General features: G+C 40.2%; 1 protein-coding gene across 1 annotated transcript in view; it reads left to right on the top strand.

The window, feature by feature from the left end:
- The window catches only part of Scfd2 (sec1 family domain containing 2), a 336,750-nt gene that overhangs the window by 16,178 nt on the left and 302,790 nt on the right, over nt 1-17,782 (top strand). Inside the window, exon 3 of the mRNA XM_057773027.1 lies at nt 15,595-15,722. Coding sequence (XP_057629010.1) covers nt 15,595-15,722 — 128 coding nt within the window. The remainder of the gene's footprint in view (nt 1-15,594; nt 15,723-17,782) is intronic.

Below are 17,782 nucleotides of genomic sequence, written 5' to 3'. Positions count from 1 at the left end.
TCTATGCTCTATTTTTGATTATTTCTTTCTGGTAGAGAGAGTCATGATAGTAGAGATACTTATCAGTTTCATACGCCACTTTATCCCATACCTGGAATAGGTCCTGGCCCTTGAGATATTGAATGAAAAACCAAATGAGTGACTGAATGAATGAATGGTTGTGGGTGCTCCTTTTATACATCCAGAACAGCATCTGGAGATGGGATGAATTATGGACTTAGAGAAGGTTAAGCCAATGAACAACGTGGGCTTTCTAGATTATACTTATTGAATAGTTAAAAAAAATAGTCATTGTGTTAATAAAATATTGTGACAAGGAGGGGCAGAGAGATGGGCAGAGAGATTGGAAAGGTGCTTGCCACCAAACCTGACAACTTCAATTAGATCCCATGCGGTAGAAGTAGAAAATGAATTCCTGAAACTGTCTTCTGACCTCCACATAAGTGCCATGGCATGCATGTGTGTGTGAACACGTGCACACACCCATTGTGGGATATTTTACTCTTTTGACTTTTGGGGGGCCTGTCACCCAGCTCCCAGATAAATCACACACAAAGGCTTATTCTTAGTTATGAATGCCTAGCCTTAGCTTGGCTTCTTTTTTGCCAACTAAATTTACCTGACTACTTTTTGCCTCTGGCTTTTATATTTCTCTATTTCTGTATACCTTTCTTTGCTTTTTTCTCCGTGACTTGTTGTGTAGCTGGGTAGCTGTCTCCTGATGTCCTCTCCTTGTCTCCTTTGCTCCTTCTTCTCCTCATATCTCCATTTATACTCTGCCTGCTGGCCCCCTCCTGTTCTTGCTTTTGCCTCACAATTGGCCATTCATCTCTTTATTAGGATCATCAGGTGTTTTAGATAGACAAAGAATCACAACTTCACAGTTAGTCAAATGCAACATAAACAAAAGTCACACGCCTGAAAATAATATTCTACAACATTCCCTCTCTCTTTCTGTGTCTCTCTCTCTGTCTCTGTCTGTCTGTCTGTCTCTCTATCTCTCTTTCTCTGTGACAGGATAACAAAATAAGGTATACAGCCTAAAATAATAAAAGTAAATTCAGTGCGTACATCAACCCACTAACAGTTGTTGACTGAGTTTTTTGCCATTTGTTGTCAGGGTTCCCGCAATCATTAAGTCCCAAAGAAATCACACAGAGGTCTACGTTAGTTATAAACTGATTGGCCTAGTATCTCAGGCTTCTTATTAACTCTTATAACTTATATTAGCCCATTATTCTTATCTGTGTTAGCCACATGGCTCAGTACCCTTTTCAGCGAGGCAGTCACATCTTGCCTCTTCTGTGGCTGGGCTAGTACTGCCGAGGAATGGCCTTCCTTCTTTCCAGAATTCTCCTGTTCTCCTTGACCCGCCTCTACTTCCTGTCTGGTTGTCCCACTTATGCTTCCTGCCTGGCTACTGGCCAATCAGCGTTTATTTAAAATATAATTGACAGAATTCAGATCATTCTCCCACACCAAACAGTATTTACTGTGATCATCAAGAATCAGATATGGTGTATAATTGCATGCACTATACTCGTCTAGAATGTCAGCACAGTATGGTTGACTGAAATAGCACTGTATGTTGTGGGATTGTCTTATGTCTATTTGATTGGTCTCATAAAACTCCTGATAAGACCATTTTGTTGTTTTGATGCTAAGGGTTGACATAATGCATGGTGCATGCTAGGACTTGACCACTGAGCAATGTCCCAGCTCTGGACTGATGTGTGTGTGTGTGTGTGTGCACGTGCATGCCTGTATGTTTCTTGATTTGTTGGGGCTTTGTTTGTTTTGCTTCTAACAACTATTCTTCCTTCCTCCAAATGCATTTTGTTGACATGTCACTTTGAAAGAAAAAAAAAAAAAGAATCACTCCATATCAGAGTTTTGTTTTAAGATATATTGTCACAATTTATTCAAAAGCAACTCTATAAGGCAGGTCATATTCTTTTGTTTATCTACTTTTGTAGAAGTTGAAAAAAAGATAAAGACCTGGAGGTGCTCTGGGCTCAGCTACAATTTTAGAAAGCAGAATTTATGAATAATTTATGGATTCTTCTCTAAAACTTAAAGAATAGAAGTGCCCACTGTGAAGTATTAAAAAATTGAAGATAACAGAACCATTATAGGCTGTTTTTTTGTGATGGAGAATTGTGTTTAACATATATACTTTTTTAGAATTCTGTTTGAATTACATGTTAAGCAGAGGGGTTTGCAGGTAGATTTGTCTTTAATTGCTAACATACTGTCCCATTGACATAAGGAATGCGTAATCAACCTCCTAAACCTCTTCCATATTGAAGAATTCCGAATAGCTTGTGATCTCTGTGTCGTGAGAAGACTGAACTCTTGGTCAGTGTAACTTTGGTATTTATAATTTAAATGGAAATTATGGTTCCTTTAAATAATATCAGGAACCCTCTGAAGTTAGCCACATTGGAAAAAGGAGAAATGGAAAGACTTACTGCAGTTGAATGACAAGTAAGTAATTGATGTTCCTAATTGTCTGTGTTCACTGCCAAGGAAGAAATAGGTACCAACTCTGAAAATGAAACTCTTGGGGACTTAACAAATTTCAGGCTGTATTGGGTTCTGTCTAAATTTCATGCTTTAGAGATGGGGGTTATTCAGCACAATGCCCAGATTGCCCTTCAACTGTCTTAGCACTTGCTGGCATTCTTGCTAGAGAGGGCCTTTTCCTGTATATAAAATCAAAGTTTAATATAAAAAATGGGTGTGTGTGAGAGAGACATTTATAGGTGGCTACAGAGGCCCAAGGACTGTTAAATCCTCTGAAGCAGGAGGCACTGGTGATTTCTGGGTGAGCAGCAAATGCTCTTAAACAGAGCACCACCTGGCCAGCCACCTCCTTTTTTTTTTTTTTTAAAAGTATGTATGTGAGTGGACACAGATTGCTTACAATGATCTTTTCAGTTACTGAGCCCACATGAGAGGTTGTGTGTGTTGCTATGAGTGTGTGTTTTTGTTTGATTTTGGTTGTGCTTTTTTTCTATTCTTGAGCAGCTTTGGAGTTCTTGTCTTCTAAAGCATAGTGACTTCAATGAAACCTTTATGACTTGACCAAGGTTTGTTTTTGTTTTTGTGTTTTTGAGACAAGGTCTCTCTGTGTGGCACTGCTGTCTGGGAACTTGCAACATAGATCAGGCTGGCCATGAACTCAAAAGTCACAGACCCCTCTTCCTTTGCCTCCTGGGAGCTGGGGGTTAAAGGCTCGTCACCACATTTGGCTTGACAACGGTATTTTTGATATATCAATATTATAGTAAAGAAAGTATAGGAAATGACTTCTAAGGAATGGTTTAAGATCCTTAGTCTAAAGTAGAGTGCCTGGTACATAGTAGACACCCAAAATAATATGTTGGTTAAATAAAGCGCAAAATGAGAACATTCAATAGGAAGAAATGACTATTCATTATTCTCTAATATGATGATACATACAGACAAGGAAGCACATTTCTTCTGTGTGCAGTTAGTGCTTGGTCTGAGTCCAATACCCTGGGAAGGTCTCTGTGGCTCTCCTCTGCCCTTTGGGAAAACACTTAACTTCGAGTTTGAGGAAGTCTATGGATCTGCTCTGTCCTTACTGTTTCAGCTCTCTCTCCATCTTCTTCGTTTCTTCCCTCCCACATCCTGGTGCTTTTGACTGCAGTTGTATTTAATGCCTTTTAGGTGCTCAGTGTGCTTCACCTGTGGCCTTCCTACGTGCTGCTGCTTCCTTTGTGGCTGCCTTTATATTTGCTTCTAGTAAATAGTGCCGTCTCTTTTCTGTGTTAGTTCAGACTGGATGACTCGTTCCTCTCTCTCTCTCTCTCTCTCTCTCTCTCTCTCAAATCTATCTATCATCTCTCTCTCTCTCTCTCTCTCTCTCTCTCTACCTACCTACCTACCTACCTACCTACCTACCTATCTATCTATCTATCTATCTATCTATCTATCTATCTATCTATCTATCTATCTACTTATCTATCTAATCTATTGAGGCAGGGTCTCACTATGTAGACCAGGTAGGCCTGGAACGCATAGCGACCTGCCTGTCTTCAGAGTGTTGGAGTTAAAGGCAGATGGCCTCATACTGGATGACTTTATCATCCCTAGTTTATTGTGACTGGACTTTAAATGCTTGTGAGAGAAACTCTATACCCAACCTTTCTACTTTCTATTCTTTTTTTTTTTATTGAAAAAAAAATTTTCCGCCTCCTCCCCGCCTCCCATTTCCCTCCTCCTCCTCCCACCCCTCTCCCCCTCCCCCCACTCCTCTTCTCCTCCCTCTCCAGTCCCAGGAGCAGTCAGGGTTCCCTGCCCTGTGGAAAGTCCAAGGTCTTCCCCCCTCCATCCAGATCTAGGAAGTTGAACATCCAAACTGTCTAGGCTCCCACAAAGCCAGAACCTGAAGTAGGATCAAAACCCCGTGCCATTGTCCTTGGCCTCTCGTCAGCTCTCATTGTCCGCCATGTTCAGAGAGTCCGGTTTTATCCCATGCTTTTTCAGTCACAGTCCAGCTGGCCTTGGTGAGCTCCCAATAGATCGGCCCCACTGTCTCAGTGGGTGGGTGCACCCCTCGTGGTCCTGACTTCGTTGTACATGTTCTCCCTCCTTCTGCTCCTCATTAAGACCTTGGGAGCTCAGTCCGGTGCTCCAGTGTGGGTCTCTGTCTCTATCTCCATCCATCGCTAGATGAAGGTTCTATGGTGATATGCAAGATATTCATCAGTATGGCTATAGGATAGGTTCATTTCTGGTTCCCTATCCTCAGGTGCCCAAGGAACTAACTGGGGACATTTCCCTGGGCATCTGGTAGCCACCCCAAGTTCAAGTCTCTTGCCAACCCTTAGGTGGTTCCCTTAACTAAGATATGAGTTTCCCTGCTCCCCTATCCAACATTCCTATATCCCCAATCATCCCGTTTCCCCAAGTTCCCCTCATCCTCTGGAAGCATCCTAGGTGTCCTTCAATGGAAGAATGGATGAAGAAAGTGTGGAATATATACATATTAGAGTACTACTCTGCAATAAAAAACAATGACTTCTCGAATTTTGCATGCAAATGGATGGAAATAGAAAATACTATCCTGAGTGAGGTAACCCAGACCCAAAAAGAAGATCATGGGATGTACTCACTCATAATTGGTTTCTAGCCATGGATAGGGGGCCACTGAGTCTATAATTTGTGGTCCTAAAGAAGCTAAACAAGAGGGCAAACCCAAGGAAAAACATATAGTTATCCTCCTGGCTATGGGAAATAGACAAGATTGCTGGGCAAAAAATTGGAATCTTGGGGGTAGGGTGGGATGGGGGTAAGGGGAGATGGAGAGAGAAAAGTGTGAACAACCTTTCTATTCTTGTATGCTATCAAGCTATAATGCAGAGCCCATAAGGTGTTGGTGACAGACTATGACTATCCATGCACCCAGGATGGTGACATTCAGTTAAAGCCAGAGTGCTCTGTTCCATTGCTACCTTTATCCCAAAATTTACTGAGATAACTTCCTGTTAGTGACAAATATTAGAAATATAAAATAGGAAGAGAGATTTGGAACAGGGTCACATTTGCTAGGGGTCTAGGAGGAAATCCATTTATCTGTCTCTAGAACATTATATTATAGGTTATTAATAAACACTGAAGCTAGACCTAGTGATGGTGTCTTCTACTCCAAGAAACTCATAAGGTTCAGTTAAGAGGACTGCAAATTTCAAGACCTGCCCGGGCTACCAAGTGAATTCAGTCTAGACAGCTTAGTGAGACCCTGTCTCAAAGTAAAGTCAAAAGAGGGAGAGATGTATCTCAGTGGCAGAGGACAGCTTCCAACTCAGTCCTCAGATCCATTTGGCAACTGTATTCCAAGTGTATTCCAAGTGACAATGCAGTCAGTTGTTAAAGACCCTTCTGTTGCCCTCAGTAGAAGTCAGCTATCTCTGATGTGAGTCAGCGGGCCTGGAGTGACTTGATATTTGCTCAGGGAGCTGTCAAAGTGGATCAGTTGGCTGCACCACAGTTCTTTCAGCTCCGTGCAAGGATTTCTCAGGCCACTTACCCCAGCTTCTCTAGCTCAATCTACTCTAGTTCCATTCTGTCTCTCTACTTCCTGCCTGCATGGCAGTTCCTGTACTACATCCTCATCTTCCTTCTGACCTTTACTCATCACTTAGACCACTGTTTTGTCTTCCCCGAACCACTGTTTGTGTCTCCTGTAGGAACACGCTCTCTTCTGGTTTCTCTGTTAGATCTAGCTCCAGAGGCTAGAGTTGCTTGCTCCATGAATGTTTAGCTGCAGGAAGTGCTGACATTTTGAAAGAATGATGAAGGGAAGACTGGTTTCTAGTTCAAGGATCTACTTCATGTCTCCTATATTGTAATTCTTTCACTTTTATTGAGATGAAGATTGAAGGATATATTTCTTAAAGCTGAATTGTTAAAATAGCAGTCAAGAGTAAATGACTACTGAGGTCTGAGTGATTTATTTAGCTCATCAAGTTTACACAGATGGAAGCCATTATTCCTCCAAGTAACAAACTATGATTCAGCTTGCTCTATTTAAGACTAGTTAAAATATTTGCCCAGTTTATCACTGCTATTGTTGTTATTGTGTTTCTGTTGGAATACTGACACTGGTGACACAGATCCCGTGAGTAAGCTTAGCTTCCCTGCACACCATGAAGAAACCATTTCCCCAAGGTTAGTCATGAGATGACAGTGTGCATTCATAATTCAACCTCAGCCTCTTAATTACATGCCTTCTACTTGATCGAGTAGTTCTATGACTCAACATTCAAGCACCTTTTAACAATTAATGCTGCTGTGTTTGGGTTTTATTTGGTGGTGAATATTTCCTGTTTATTTCTAGTAGACTGAATCTGACATTTCATACTTGCCAAACCAAGTCAACTTCTAAAATTCCATTATGAGCCTGAGCAGTCATGGTGAATAAAGAGCCAGGAATGAATGGAAAGTACCATATCTTCATGCAAGAAGTCTCTTGGAAGATTTTAAGATGGTATCTGTAACAGGTTGTTAGCTTGTAGTCTTCAAATGTGGTCATCTGTCAAAATAGTGTTAGTTTTAGGGATACAAGATAGCTTAAAAAAATATACGTTTGAATGTATTTGGCATTTTACATAGTTACTCATGATATATAAACTAATTACATTATATAGCAACACAGTGGATCTTTTCATAAGACAAACATATATTTTACCATATACTTCAAAGAATAAATTGTAACAAAATTCTACTTTAGTAACCACAATGAATTAAAACTTATGTCTGGAAAATATGATTTTAAAAGCAGAGGAGATGGCAGAAAAGTGCTTAATTCATATTCTACAAATTCGTGGGATATCTTTTTGTTGTTTCTTTCTGTTACTGTCACTAGATTAGAGAAAGGGAAAATACTTTTTTATTGTTTTTATTGAGCTGTAAATTTTTCTCTGCTCTCCTACTCTGTCCAATGATCTCTATGCTCCCAATTTGCTCAGGAGATCTTGTCTTTTTCTACTTCTCATGTAGATTAGATCCATGTATGTCTCTCTTAGGGTCCTCTTTGTTGTCTAAGGGTTGTGAACTGTAGGCTGTTTTTTCTTTGCTTTATGTCTAAAAGCCACTTATGAGTGAGTGCATATTTGTCTTTCTGGGTCTGGGTTACCTCACTCGATATGGCGTTTTCTAGATCCTTCCATTTGCCCACAAGTTTCAAGATGTAATTTATTTTTTTCCCCTGTGTAGTACCCCATTGTGTAAATGTACCACATTTTCGTTATCCATTCTTCGGCTGAGGGGCATTTAGGTTGTTTCCAGGTTCTGACTGTTACAAATGCTGCTCTGAACATTGTTCAGATGTCTGTAGCCTGCACTATGGGATGGTGCGCGAGCCAGGCAAGGGGCTGGGTATTCACACACACACACACACACACACACACAGAGACAGAGAGACAGACAGAGAGACAGACAGAGAGACAGAGACAGAGACACAGTTCATCTTTGAAACAAGAATGCCAACTTTATTGTGTTCCAGGGCAACTTATTTAGTGCCTTCCCTGACCAATGGCCACATTCTAACCACCAGAAACCACACCCCTGCCATCAGGATCTCATGCTCAGTGCAGCGGCAAGCACAGGAAAACAAGTTGTTTTGCTCAGAGCAGCTGCAAGCATAACAGGTTGTTTACTCTGGCAGGCAAGGGGGGGATCACAAAATTTAGGGTCTGGGGTCTGTAGTCCCCAACACATGTTCTTGTGGTATGGTTGAGCATCCTTTGGGTGTATATCCAAAAGTGGTATTGCTGGGTCTTGAGGAATGTTGTTTCCTAATTTTTTGAGAAATCACCACACTGACGTCCAAAGGGGCTGTATTAGCTTATACTCCCATGAGCAATGGAGGAGTGTTCCCTTTACCCCACATCATCTCCAGCATAAGTTGTCATCAGGGTTTTTGATCTTGGCCATTCTTAAAGGTGTAAGATGGAATTTCAGAGCTGTTTTGATTTGCATTTCTCTAATGGCTAAGGATTTGAACATTTCCTTAAGTGCCTTTCAGCCATTTTAGATTTCTCTGTTGAGAGTTCTCTGTTTGGGTCTGTACCCCATCCATTTTTTTAATTGGATTATTTGTTCTTTTAATGTCAAGTTTCTTGAGTTATTTGTATATTTTGGAGGGAAAATACTTTTAATACTTTTAATAAAAGAAATAACATTATTGGACAATCACCCATCAGTTGATGTACTTTGGGGAATAAATCAAATTAACATGTGAATCTGGAATAACATGTGGTTATTTATCTTCAGATACTGGCATTTTAGCTTCTTTTCTTTTGCAGAATTATATACAAGAAAGCTTAATATATGGAGTTTACAGGGACATGTATTCAAATAACAATGTATTGAATATAACTTGTGTTTTTTTGTTTTGTCTTTTAAGCTCAAGGACAGTTTTATTAGACTTAATTTAAAAGAAAAACTCCCCGAATAGACAAGCTGTCAATCAAAGCAGCTGCTCAGAGGAGGAAGGTGGCGAACAGAAAGAGGGAAAGCCATGGCATTTGAGTTAGAGGCTTGAAAATCAGCCACAGGACAAAAACGCAGGAGGAGATCTTTAGAGAAAGAGTAAGAAAGCCCAAAGTACCATAAAAAGCATACGCAGGCTCTAGCCAGCATCCAGAATCAAGAGACGGGAAAGATGAAAAGGATCCCTTTTGAGGCAGAGATGAGAAAGGCGGGCAGACCCAACAGAATCTTGTGGTGGCTTGGAGGGACTCCACTTAATCTTCTTAAAGAATCTGCTTCTTCATTTATGAAATGGGGTTATGATACCCTGGAGAATTGTTATTCAATGAGATAGTTATATTACTTATGACGTAGTTCTTAATAAATGGAAATAATGTTGTAACTCTTAGAAATATAACATCCCAGGGAGATCAAGTGAATTGTTCAGCAGCACTGATAGCTCCTTGGTACTTTGGAGTGTTAGAATTGTGTTCTAATGCTCCTTAAACTATTTTTATTATGGAGAGACTATATATGGTATATATAGTATGTAGAGCCCAGCTTTGCCTGTCTAAGATCAGAGATTACAATCCTCATCACTTAAAAATAATTACTAAAACCAGACTGTTAGGTAAGCGGTATCACTATGTCAATTTTAGGAATCAGAAAATAACGAAAGGATACGTTTTCTATCCTTTCAGTGAACACAAAGTAAGAACAGAATTAGAAGTGACCTCTCTCGGCAACCTAGACTGTGATATTTTGGCTTTTCATTTTTAAAAATTATATAATTTGAAAATTCAGAAAGTTAAAAAAATTTTCTCTGATGTACATGTGTAACAGTACAGTGCATATATCCATGGCATGCATGCAGATTTCAGAGGACAACACCAAGTGTTGGCCCTTACCTTCTATCCTGTTGAGACATGTTCTCTGTTTGTCACTCTGTATACCAGGCTAGCTGGTTCACAGTTTTCTGGGATTCTCTTGTCTCTGCCTCCTACCTTGCCACAGGAACACCAGGATTACAGGTATATGTTACTGGGTCCCATTCTCTTCATGGCTTCACACTTCTCTGGCAGGTGTTTACCCCTGGATCATTCTCTTCATCCTTAGAAAGTTGGGTTTTTTTTTTTTTGGTTTTTGTTTGTTTATTGTTTTTTAATATATTTATTATGTACACAACATTCTGCCTCCGTGTATGCCCACACGCCAGAGGAGGGCGCCAGATCTCATTACAGATGATTGTGAGCCACCATGTGGTTGTTGGGAATTGAACTTAGGACCTCTGGAAGAGCAAGCAGTGCTCTTAACCACTGAGCCATCTCTCTAGCCTGAAAGTTGTTTTTTCGGGGAGGCATTTACACAGTAAACTTGAAGTGGAAAATAATTAGCATTGTGAAACAGCATGACTGTTAGTGACTAAGGATGACTGTGAGGGGAAAATATGATATGATATAAAACAAGACAAAAGACTATAAAGCTTGAGACAGTCTTACCTTTTCTATATGTTTATGTAACAATAGAAGAAGAGAGTGTGAGAAGAGAGGAGCTGAATTTAGTTGCTCTTCCAGCATGAGATTGATTAGCCAGTAGACAGGCCGCACAGCACAGTGATGGGGATTTATGGCAGGGGCTTATGTGTGACACACATGTGATGGTAATCATGGAGCATTCGGGCATTTGGATGTGTCCTTTTCTTGCTCCCAGCCCTCATTGCTTAGGGCCTGGTTTTCTGGAGGGCCCGTGCTTTCTGACATGTTGGTCTCCTTCACTATTTGTTCTTGTATTCTATCCTGTCTGAGGCCCATTATGTCAATTTAAAGGCAGAATTGTGGCTATTAAGGAAATTAAGGATGGAAAAGAACCCAATCTAAAGTGTCGAAGTAGCCAGCATTCTCCTAATTGATCCTCTTGATCATTTGTTCACTGAACTTAAAAGTTTCTTATCTGAATATGATCTCCAGTTTTGCCCTCTTCAGGCCGCGTGTACGCCAGTTAGTTGCTTGTCTTCTCTGAGGATCTTTAGATTGAGTCAGTGATCATGACATAGAGCCTGAGGAAAGGGTCAAAGCAGTATGTTTTATAAATTCCAAAGTGCTTTGAAAACAGAGTGTGATGAAAGTATTTGAAAATATTCTTTAAAACTGGTTTATTTATCTTTCAAAAGTCCTTAAAAGAGTTAAGGTATTTTTTTGATTGATTTTTATTGTGCTCTACATTTTTCTCTGCTCCTCTCCCTGCCTCTCCCAAGGTCCCCACTTTCCCAATTTACTCAGGAGATCTTGAAAAGAGTTAAGTTTTAAGTGTGTGTGTGTGGGGGGGTCTGTAAAGGCTAGGAAGCAGCTAGAGTTACATACAGTTGTGAGCTCACATACAGGTGCTGGAAATGAATGTGGGTCTTCTGTAAGAGCATCAAGTGCTCTTAACTGATGAGACATCTTTCCAGCCCACAGAAATCTTATGTAGCAATAGGGGGAAAAGCTGTTTCAGGCTAGACGGATTAAAAGGATGTTGATCAGCTATTCCCAAACTTAAGAAAAGAGATTGAGCAAGTTGAAGTAGATTTAAAAAGGGTGTTGATTAGGTGTAAGTTTTATTTGAGGTTGTAGTAGCAGGTCTTAAAGGGACATTCTTATGGGAATGTGGCAGTGGAGGTTTGGCTCATCAGGTTCCAGAAGGGAAGAAGAACTCTGTTGGGAACCACACCAGAGACCATTTGTGTTGCTTTCTGATGAATGAGCTAGTTATATTCTGTTTTTGCCGTTAAAATCTGTGTGAGATTGAGTTAAAAGCTAACAAACACATTTGCTTTTATGAGGACCTTTTAAGATAACCTAATGTCCATGTTGCAACATGATTACTGTTCGCTATTCTTAGTTCTACTGCAAGAGACAGCAGGTGAACATTGTGCAGCTTGTTTGATGAAAGGAACTTGGATGAGTGTAAAGTTCCTAAGAAGGCTATTGCAGAGAAAGCAGCTATAATTGTTAAAGACTCATGCCAGTGACCAGTGTCTTAGTTAGAGCTTCTATTGCTGTGAGGAGACACCATGACCACAGCAACTCTTATATAGGAAAACATTTAATTGAGGTGGCTTATAGTTCAGAGGTTTAGTCCATTATCATACTGGTGGGACATGGCTGTGTGCAATCAGACATGGTGCTAGAGAAGGAGCTGAGAGTTCTACATCTTATCCATAGGCAACAGGAAGTTAACTGGGACAATGGGCATAGACAGAGCATAGGAAACTTCAAAACCTATCCTCAAAGTGACACACTTCCTCCAACAAGGTCATACCTACCTACTAATAATTCCATGCCCTAACTTATGGGGACCAGTTACATTCAAATCACCACATTCTACTCCATGGCCCCCATAAGCTTTTAATAGTATCATAATACAGAATGCATTTAGTCCAACATCAAAAGTTCTCATAGTCCATCACAGTCTCAACAATATTTAAAAGTCCAGAGTTCAAAGTCTCTTCTGATACTTCATGCAATCTCTTAAATGTAATCCTCTATAAAATCAAAATTGAAGGGCAGATCACATACTTCTTACATATAATAGTACAGGATATACACTACCATCTCAGAACATAGGGAAGGGAGCATAGTGAGGAAGTACTATACTAAAGCAAGAGAGAAAACCAGCTCTGCAAACTCCAAACCCTGGATCTCCATGTCTGATGTCAAAATGTTCTTCATTTCTCCAACTCCTTTCAGCTTTGTTGACTGTAACATACTTGTTTATCTTGGCCTGGTTCTACCCCCTGTTAGCAGTTCTCCTCAACAGATATCCCACAACTCTGGCATGTCTATCATTTTGGGGTCTCCAAGGCAATCCAGGCTTCAACTTCACAGCTTCATATAATGGCCTAGCTAGGCCTCCATTCAGAGGCACCCATAACACATGCCTGACCTAAATTGTGGAGGGAGATTCCATAACTTCTTTATTCTATCTTTGACTCTAAAACCAGAACCACATGGCCAAAGTTGCCAAATTCTACTACTTGCTTGTGGCTGGAACATAGCCCCTTTGTTCAATTACATTCTCACCAACCTTCTGTTTTTGATGGTTTCCTTCACTGCCTAAGCTTGGCTGTCCTGAAACTAGCTCTGTAGACCAGGCTGGTCTCAAACTCAAGAGATCCGCCTGCCTCTGCCTCTGGAGTGCTGGAATTAAAGGCGTGCCCACCATACCCGGCTCTAAACCTTTCTTTAGTCCTCTTCACAAGTTGGAAATTTATTTGGGTAGGATCTTGCTCTGAGGTTCACTCCCTTGATTACATTTCTTACTTTATCTTCTAAAACACAGGACTTAACTCCATTCCATTTCCTGGTGTTCCTTTTCTTCTCAAATTATACATTTTGTATTATTGTTTGCTCAGCTTCCTCTTTTCATTAGAGTGAACGCTAATAACCACATAACATACTAGGCTATTCTAAAGCTTCCTCTACTGATTGAATTAATCAGGATTCTTCACTTTATCCTCAGCCAATTTTTCAGACAGGGCACAAAGCAGCCCTTCTACCCTCTCCCATGATGCTCATGCTCCCAATTTACTCAGGAGATCTTGTCTTTCTCTGCTTCCTATGTAGATTACGTCCATGTATGTCTCTCTTAGGGTCCTCTTTGTTGTCTAGGTTCTTTGGGGCTGTGAATTATAGGCTGATTTTTCTTTATGACTAAAAACCACTTATGAGTGAGTACATATTGTATTTGTCTCTCTGGGTCTGGGTTATACTGATTATTTTTTAGTTAATCTTGTATTCTGCCACTTTGCTGAAAGCGTTTATCAGCTATAGGAGTTCCCTGTAGAATTTTTGGAATCATTTATGTACAATGTCATATAATCTACAAATAGCGATGTTTTGACTTCTTTTTTTTCAATTTATTTCCCCTTGATCTCCTTTAGTTGTTTTATTGCTCTAGCTAGAACTTCAAGTATATTGAATAGATATGGAGAGCGTGGACAGCCTTGTCTTGTTCCTGATTTTAATGGAATTGCTTTGAGTTTCTTTCCATTTAATTTGATGTTGGCTACCAGATTGCTGTAAATTGCCTTTATTATGTTTAGGTTATGTATTTATTATCCCTATCTGTTCAAGACATTTATTAGGAACGGGCATGGGATTTTGTCAAAGGTTTTTTTCAGCATTTAGTAAGACGATCATTTTTTTCAGTTTGTTTTTGTGATGGTGGATTACATTGTCTGATTTTTTTTTTAATGTTTTTTATGATGAACCATCCTCGCATCTCTGGAATGAAGCCTACTTGATTATGGTGGATGATCTTTTTGATGTGTTCTTGAATTCGGTTTGAGAACATTTGATTGAGTATTTTTGCATCTATGTTTATGAGGGAAACTGGTCCGTAATTCTCTTTCTTTATTGAATATTTGTGTAGCTTTGGGTGTCAGGGTGATTGTGGTCTCATAACATGAATTTGTCCATGTTCCTTATGTTTCTATTTTGTAGAGTGATTTGAGGCATATTGGTATTAGTTCTACCCAGAGCCCCAAATATTGGACATTGTAGCCTACATTCTGGTCAAGTCTACCCTGCCCAGCTCACTGAGTCTCAGGAAACATGCTCACAGAACTGTGAAATGTGCTTTACTGATTTCTGTGTATCAGTCAGTTCACCAAGTTGTAGCCAAGATAAGCATCAGAGGAGTTCTAGTTTTGAGTATTTAAAGATGTTTCTTCACTATGGGAAAGTAGGTAGTAATAAGAGCTACCACTCTATTGAGAGGTTAGTGTGTGAGTTAGGGGGCTTTAAGTGGAGAAAGGACAGAAATCATCCTTGTTTCCTTTGTATGGAGTTTTGAAAACGTTACTACAAATGTGTATACTTGGCTTTGTGGCAGCGGCCTTCCGGAAAGAACACTGCCCTCATTTATAGTGGGAACACAGCATTGCGGATGAGACAGAGAGCTACTGGGAAGTGAACCCAGATGAGACCCTGCATAATGCAGTGCTTGGGGCTGCTATCAACAGAGAATTGTAAAGGCCTCCATAAGTGCCATCCTTCAAACTGAAGGCCTGGAGTGGAATACTTCAGAGCCTGCTACTGGGTGCAAGTCCTCATTCTTATTCCGTAGGAAGTTTGCTGATGAGGAGGTCTATTGAGAATTCACACAAGGATTCTCTTTAAGGATTTCTCTGTGCTTCTCAGACAGTATGCTATCTCAAGTTCACAACAGTGTTTATCACTATCGTTAAGTCATTTTGAGCCTTACATTTAATTTTGGCTTATATGACATTCATGTTTCTTTAGCAATGAAACATGTGAACTGTGAACTGATTTTAATTAAAAAAATCTCAAAATAATCTAACATAGTTTTCTCACATTTTCATGGATCAATGTAGTCTTTCTTCTCCCCTATGTTTTGATTTTGTTGTCCCCTGAATTCCTCAATATTCTGCCCATTAAATGAATTTGCTATCTTGTATCAAGTTAATACTTGCCAGTGGTAATGACTGTATCAGTGCTTATAAGATAATGCTGGCTTTTTTCTTTTCTTCTAGTTTTTCCCTTTCCCCAATAAGAATTTATTCTGAGCTGTTTTGTGCTTCCACTGTAGTGACACCTCAGCCAAGGCCCTGTGGGAAGCCTTACTGAACACCAAGCACAAAGAGGCAGTGATGGAAGTTCGGAGACATCTAGTGGAAGCGGCCAGCAGAGAAAACCTGCCCATCAAGATGAGTATGGGTAAGCCTCTCTGTCCACTCCTAGGGGAGCCATGGCAGTCTGAGGAAACGTCTCTAACCTTCTCCTGAACTGTGGCCGCCCTAGCCAAAATGGAATTTAGATAAAAGTATTGACTATTTGTGAACCATTGACAAGGAGAAGGAATATGTGCACACTGTTCCTGGGGCTCAGCACTAACTGCTTTTCTAAGTTTCAACTTGAAAAGTCCAGGAGAGTCTTTGAATATGTGGAATAATTTTTTTGTTGTTGTTGTTTTGAGACAGGGTTTCTCTATGTAGCTTTGGAGCCTGTCCTGGAACTCACTCTGAAGACCAGGCTGGTCTCAAACTCACAGAGACCTGTCTGCCTCTGCCTCCCAAATGTTGGGATTAAATGTGCACGCTGCCACCACCTGGCTGGAATAATTCTTTTACTTTCCTAATTGATGATTGTTCAGAACCACTGTCAGCAAATTCTATTTTATATCTACTTTCTCTCCCTCTTATGATAGATAAATGTGCTTTCATCAATTCTGAATCAATGTTTAACTATTATAAAAATCAGTAATTGAATGGGCAGACAGGCTGTCCTGTCCCTTGTCCTCCATGGTCATCCGGCTGATTGTCCATGCACATGATGGGTGGTTGAGCCTTGTTCACCAAGAGAATACATTGCTTTTTTTTCTCCTTTGTCCCCATTCAGCTTTGATGTTTGTCTTATACAATGGAATTTATATCTTAAATATAAATAACTTTTTGTTTTGATCAAAAAGAGAATAACACAGCAATACTTTGATTTAGAAAAAAAAATTCCCTTTTATTTCCTGTTTTAGTATGTGTGCTGCCAAAGTAAGCACCCAGTTTTTGTTGTTGATGGGTGCTGAGATCTGAACTCAGGTCCTCGTACTTACACAGCTTACCCACTGAGCATCTCTCAAGCTCTACCCCGCTTTTACAGTTTTTGTTTTCTTAAATAAGACAATGATTTAAAATATAGAAATATTTTAATATGGATATTAGATAATAGGTAGAATTTACTTTTAGAAACATGAAAATGTATTCCTCTTTTAGTGATAAAGTTTCCTTCTCTCTTGTGGTGTGCTCTCTGCTAGCTTGTAAGTATTAGTGTGCCCTTATGGATGGGAGTGAGGGCTGGTCTGAGTGTCTGCTTGTTGGGATGCGGACTCAACAGGAAACAGCCTCCGGTGCTTTAAGTTAATTGATGTGGGAGGATCCATTCTAATGTGGGAGGCCTTCCTTGGGTCGAGGGGCCTAGACTGGACAGAGAAGAAAGAAAGGAGAAAGCAGGCCGAGTCTCAACCTTCCTTTCTGTCTGCTTCCTGGCTGCAGATTTCCTGTGACCCTGACCAGTCACCATGTTGAACTGCATCCTGAAACCATCAGCCAAAATGACCCCTTCCTTGTTTCTGTCAGAAAGTGAATAAGAAACTAACATACGCTGGGGGGTGGTGGCGCACACCTTTAATCCCAGCACTCGGGAGGCAGAGGCAGATGGGACTCTGTGAGTTCAAGGCCAGTCTGGTCTACAAGAGCTAGTTCCAGGACAGACTCCAAAGCTACAGAGAAACCCTGTCTCAAAAAACAAAACAAAAATAACAACAAAAGCAAACAAACTAACACAATGTCTAAATTCTTGATTAATTATGGGTACAAGTATCATCAACTATCAGGATGAAATAAATTTTGAAAGTAGAAGAATGTAAATGAAGCTAGGAGGAAACCAATTAGAGACCATGACATGAAAATTCTAAAACAAATAACTTTTAGTGTTTGGTGACTGTAGTCTGGAAAGATGGAAAGTAAAAGAACTGATGTTTACTGAGCTCCTAGAAGATGTCCGGTCTTCGGGTTATAGTGCCATCCTGTGAATCGTTATAGCACTTGTAGAAGTTAGCCACCAGTCACTCTGTGTAACCATTGTTTTCCACACAAGGACCAATGTTCGCCTTCAGTTGCCCGTCTCTGAGGAGTAGGGCTGGAATTCAGATGCAGACATCTCCTGTCAGAGAAGATGCACTCTGTCCTCAGCTGCGCTAACTCCTTGTAGACAATGCACAGCCT

This window comes from Chionomys nivalis, chromosome 6, assembly GCF_950005125.1.
Source record: "Chionomys nivalis chromosome 6, mChiNiv1.1, whole genome shotgun sequence".
Lineage (NCBI taxonomy): Eukaryota > Metazoa > Chordata > Mammalia > Rodentia > Cricetidae > Chionomys > Chionomys nivalis.
The sequence above is the reverse complement of the archived record's forward strand: the minus strand, read 5'-3'. Positions and strand labels throughout refer to the sequence as shown.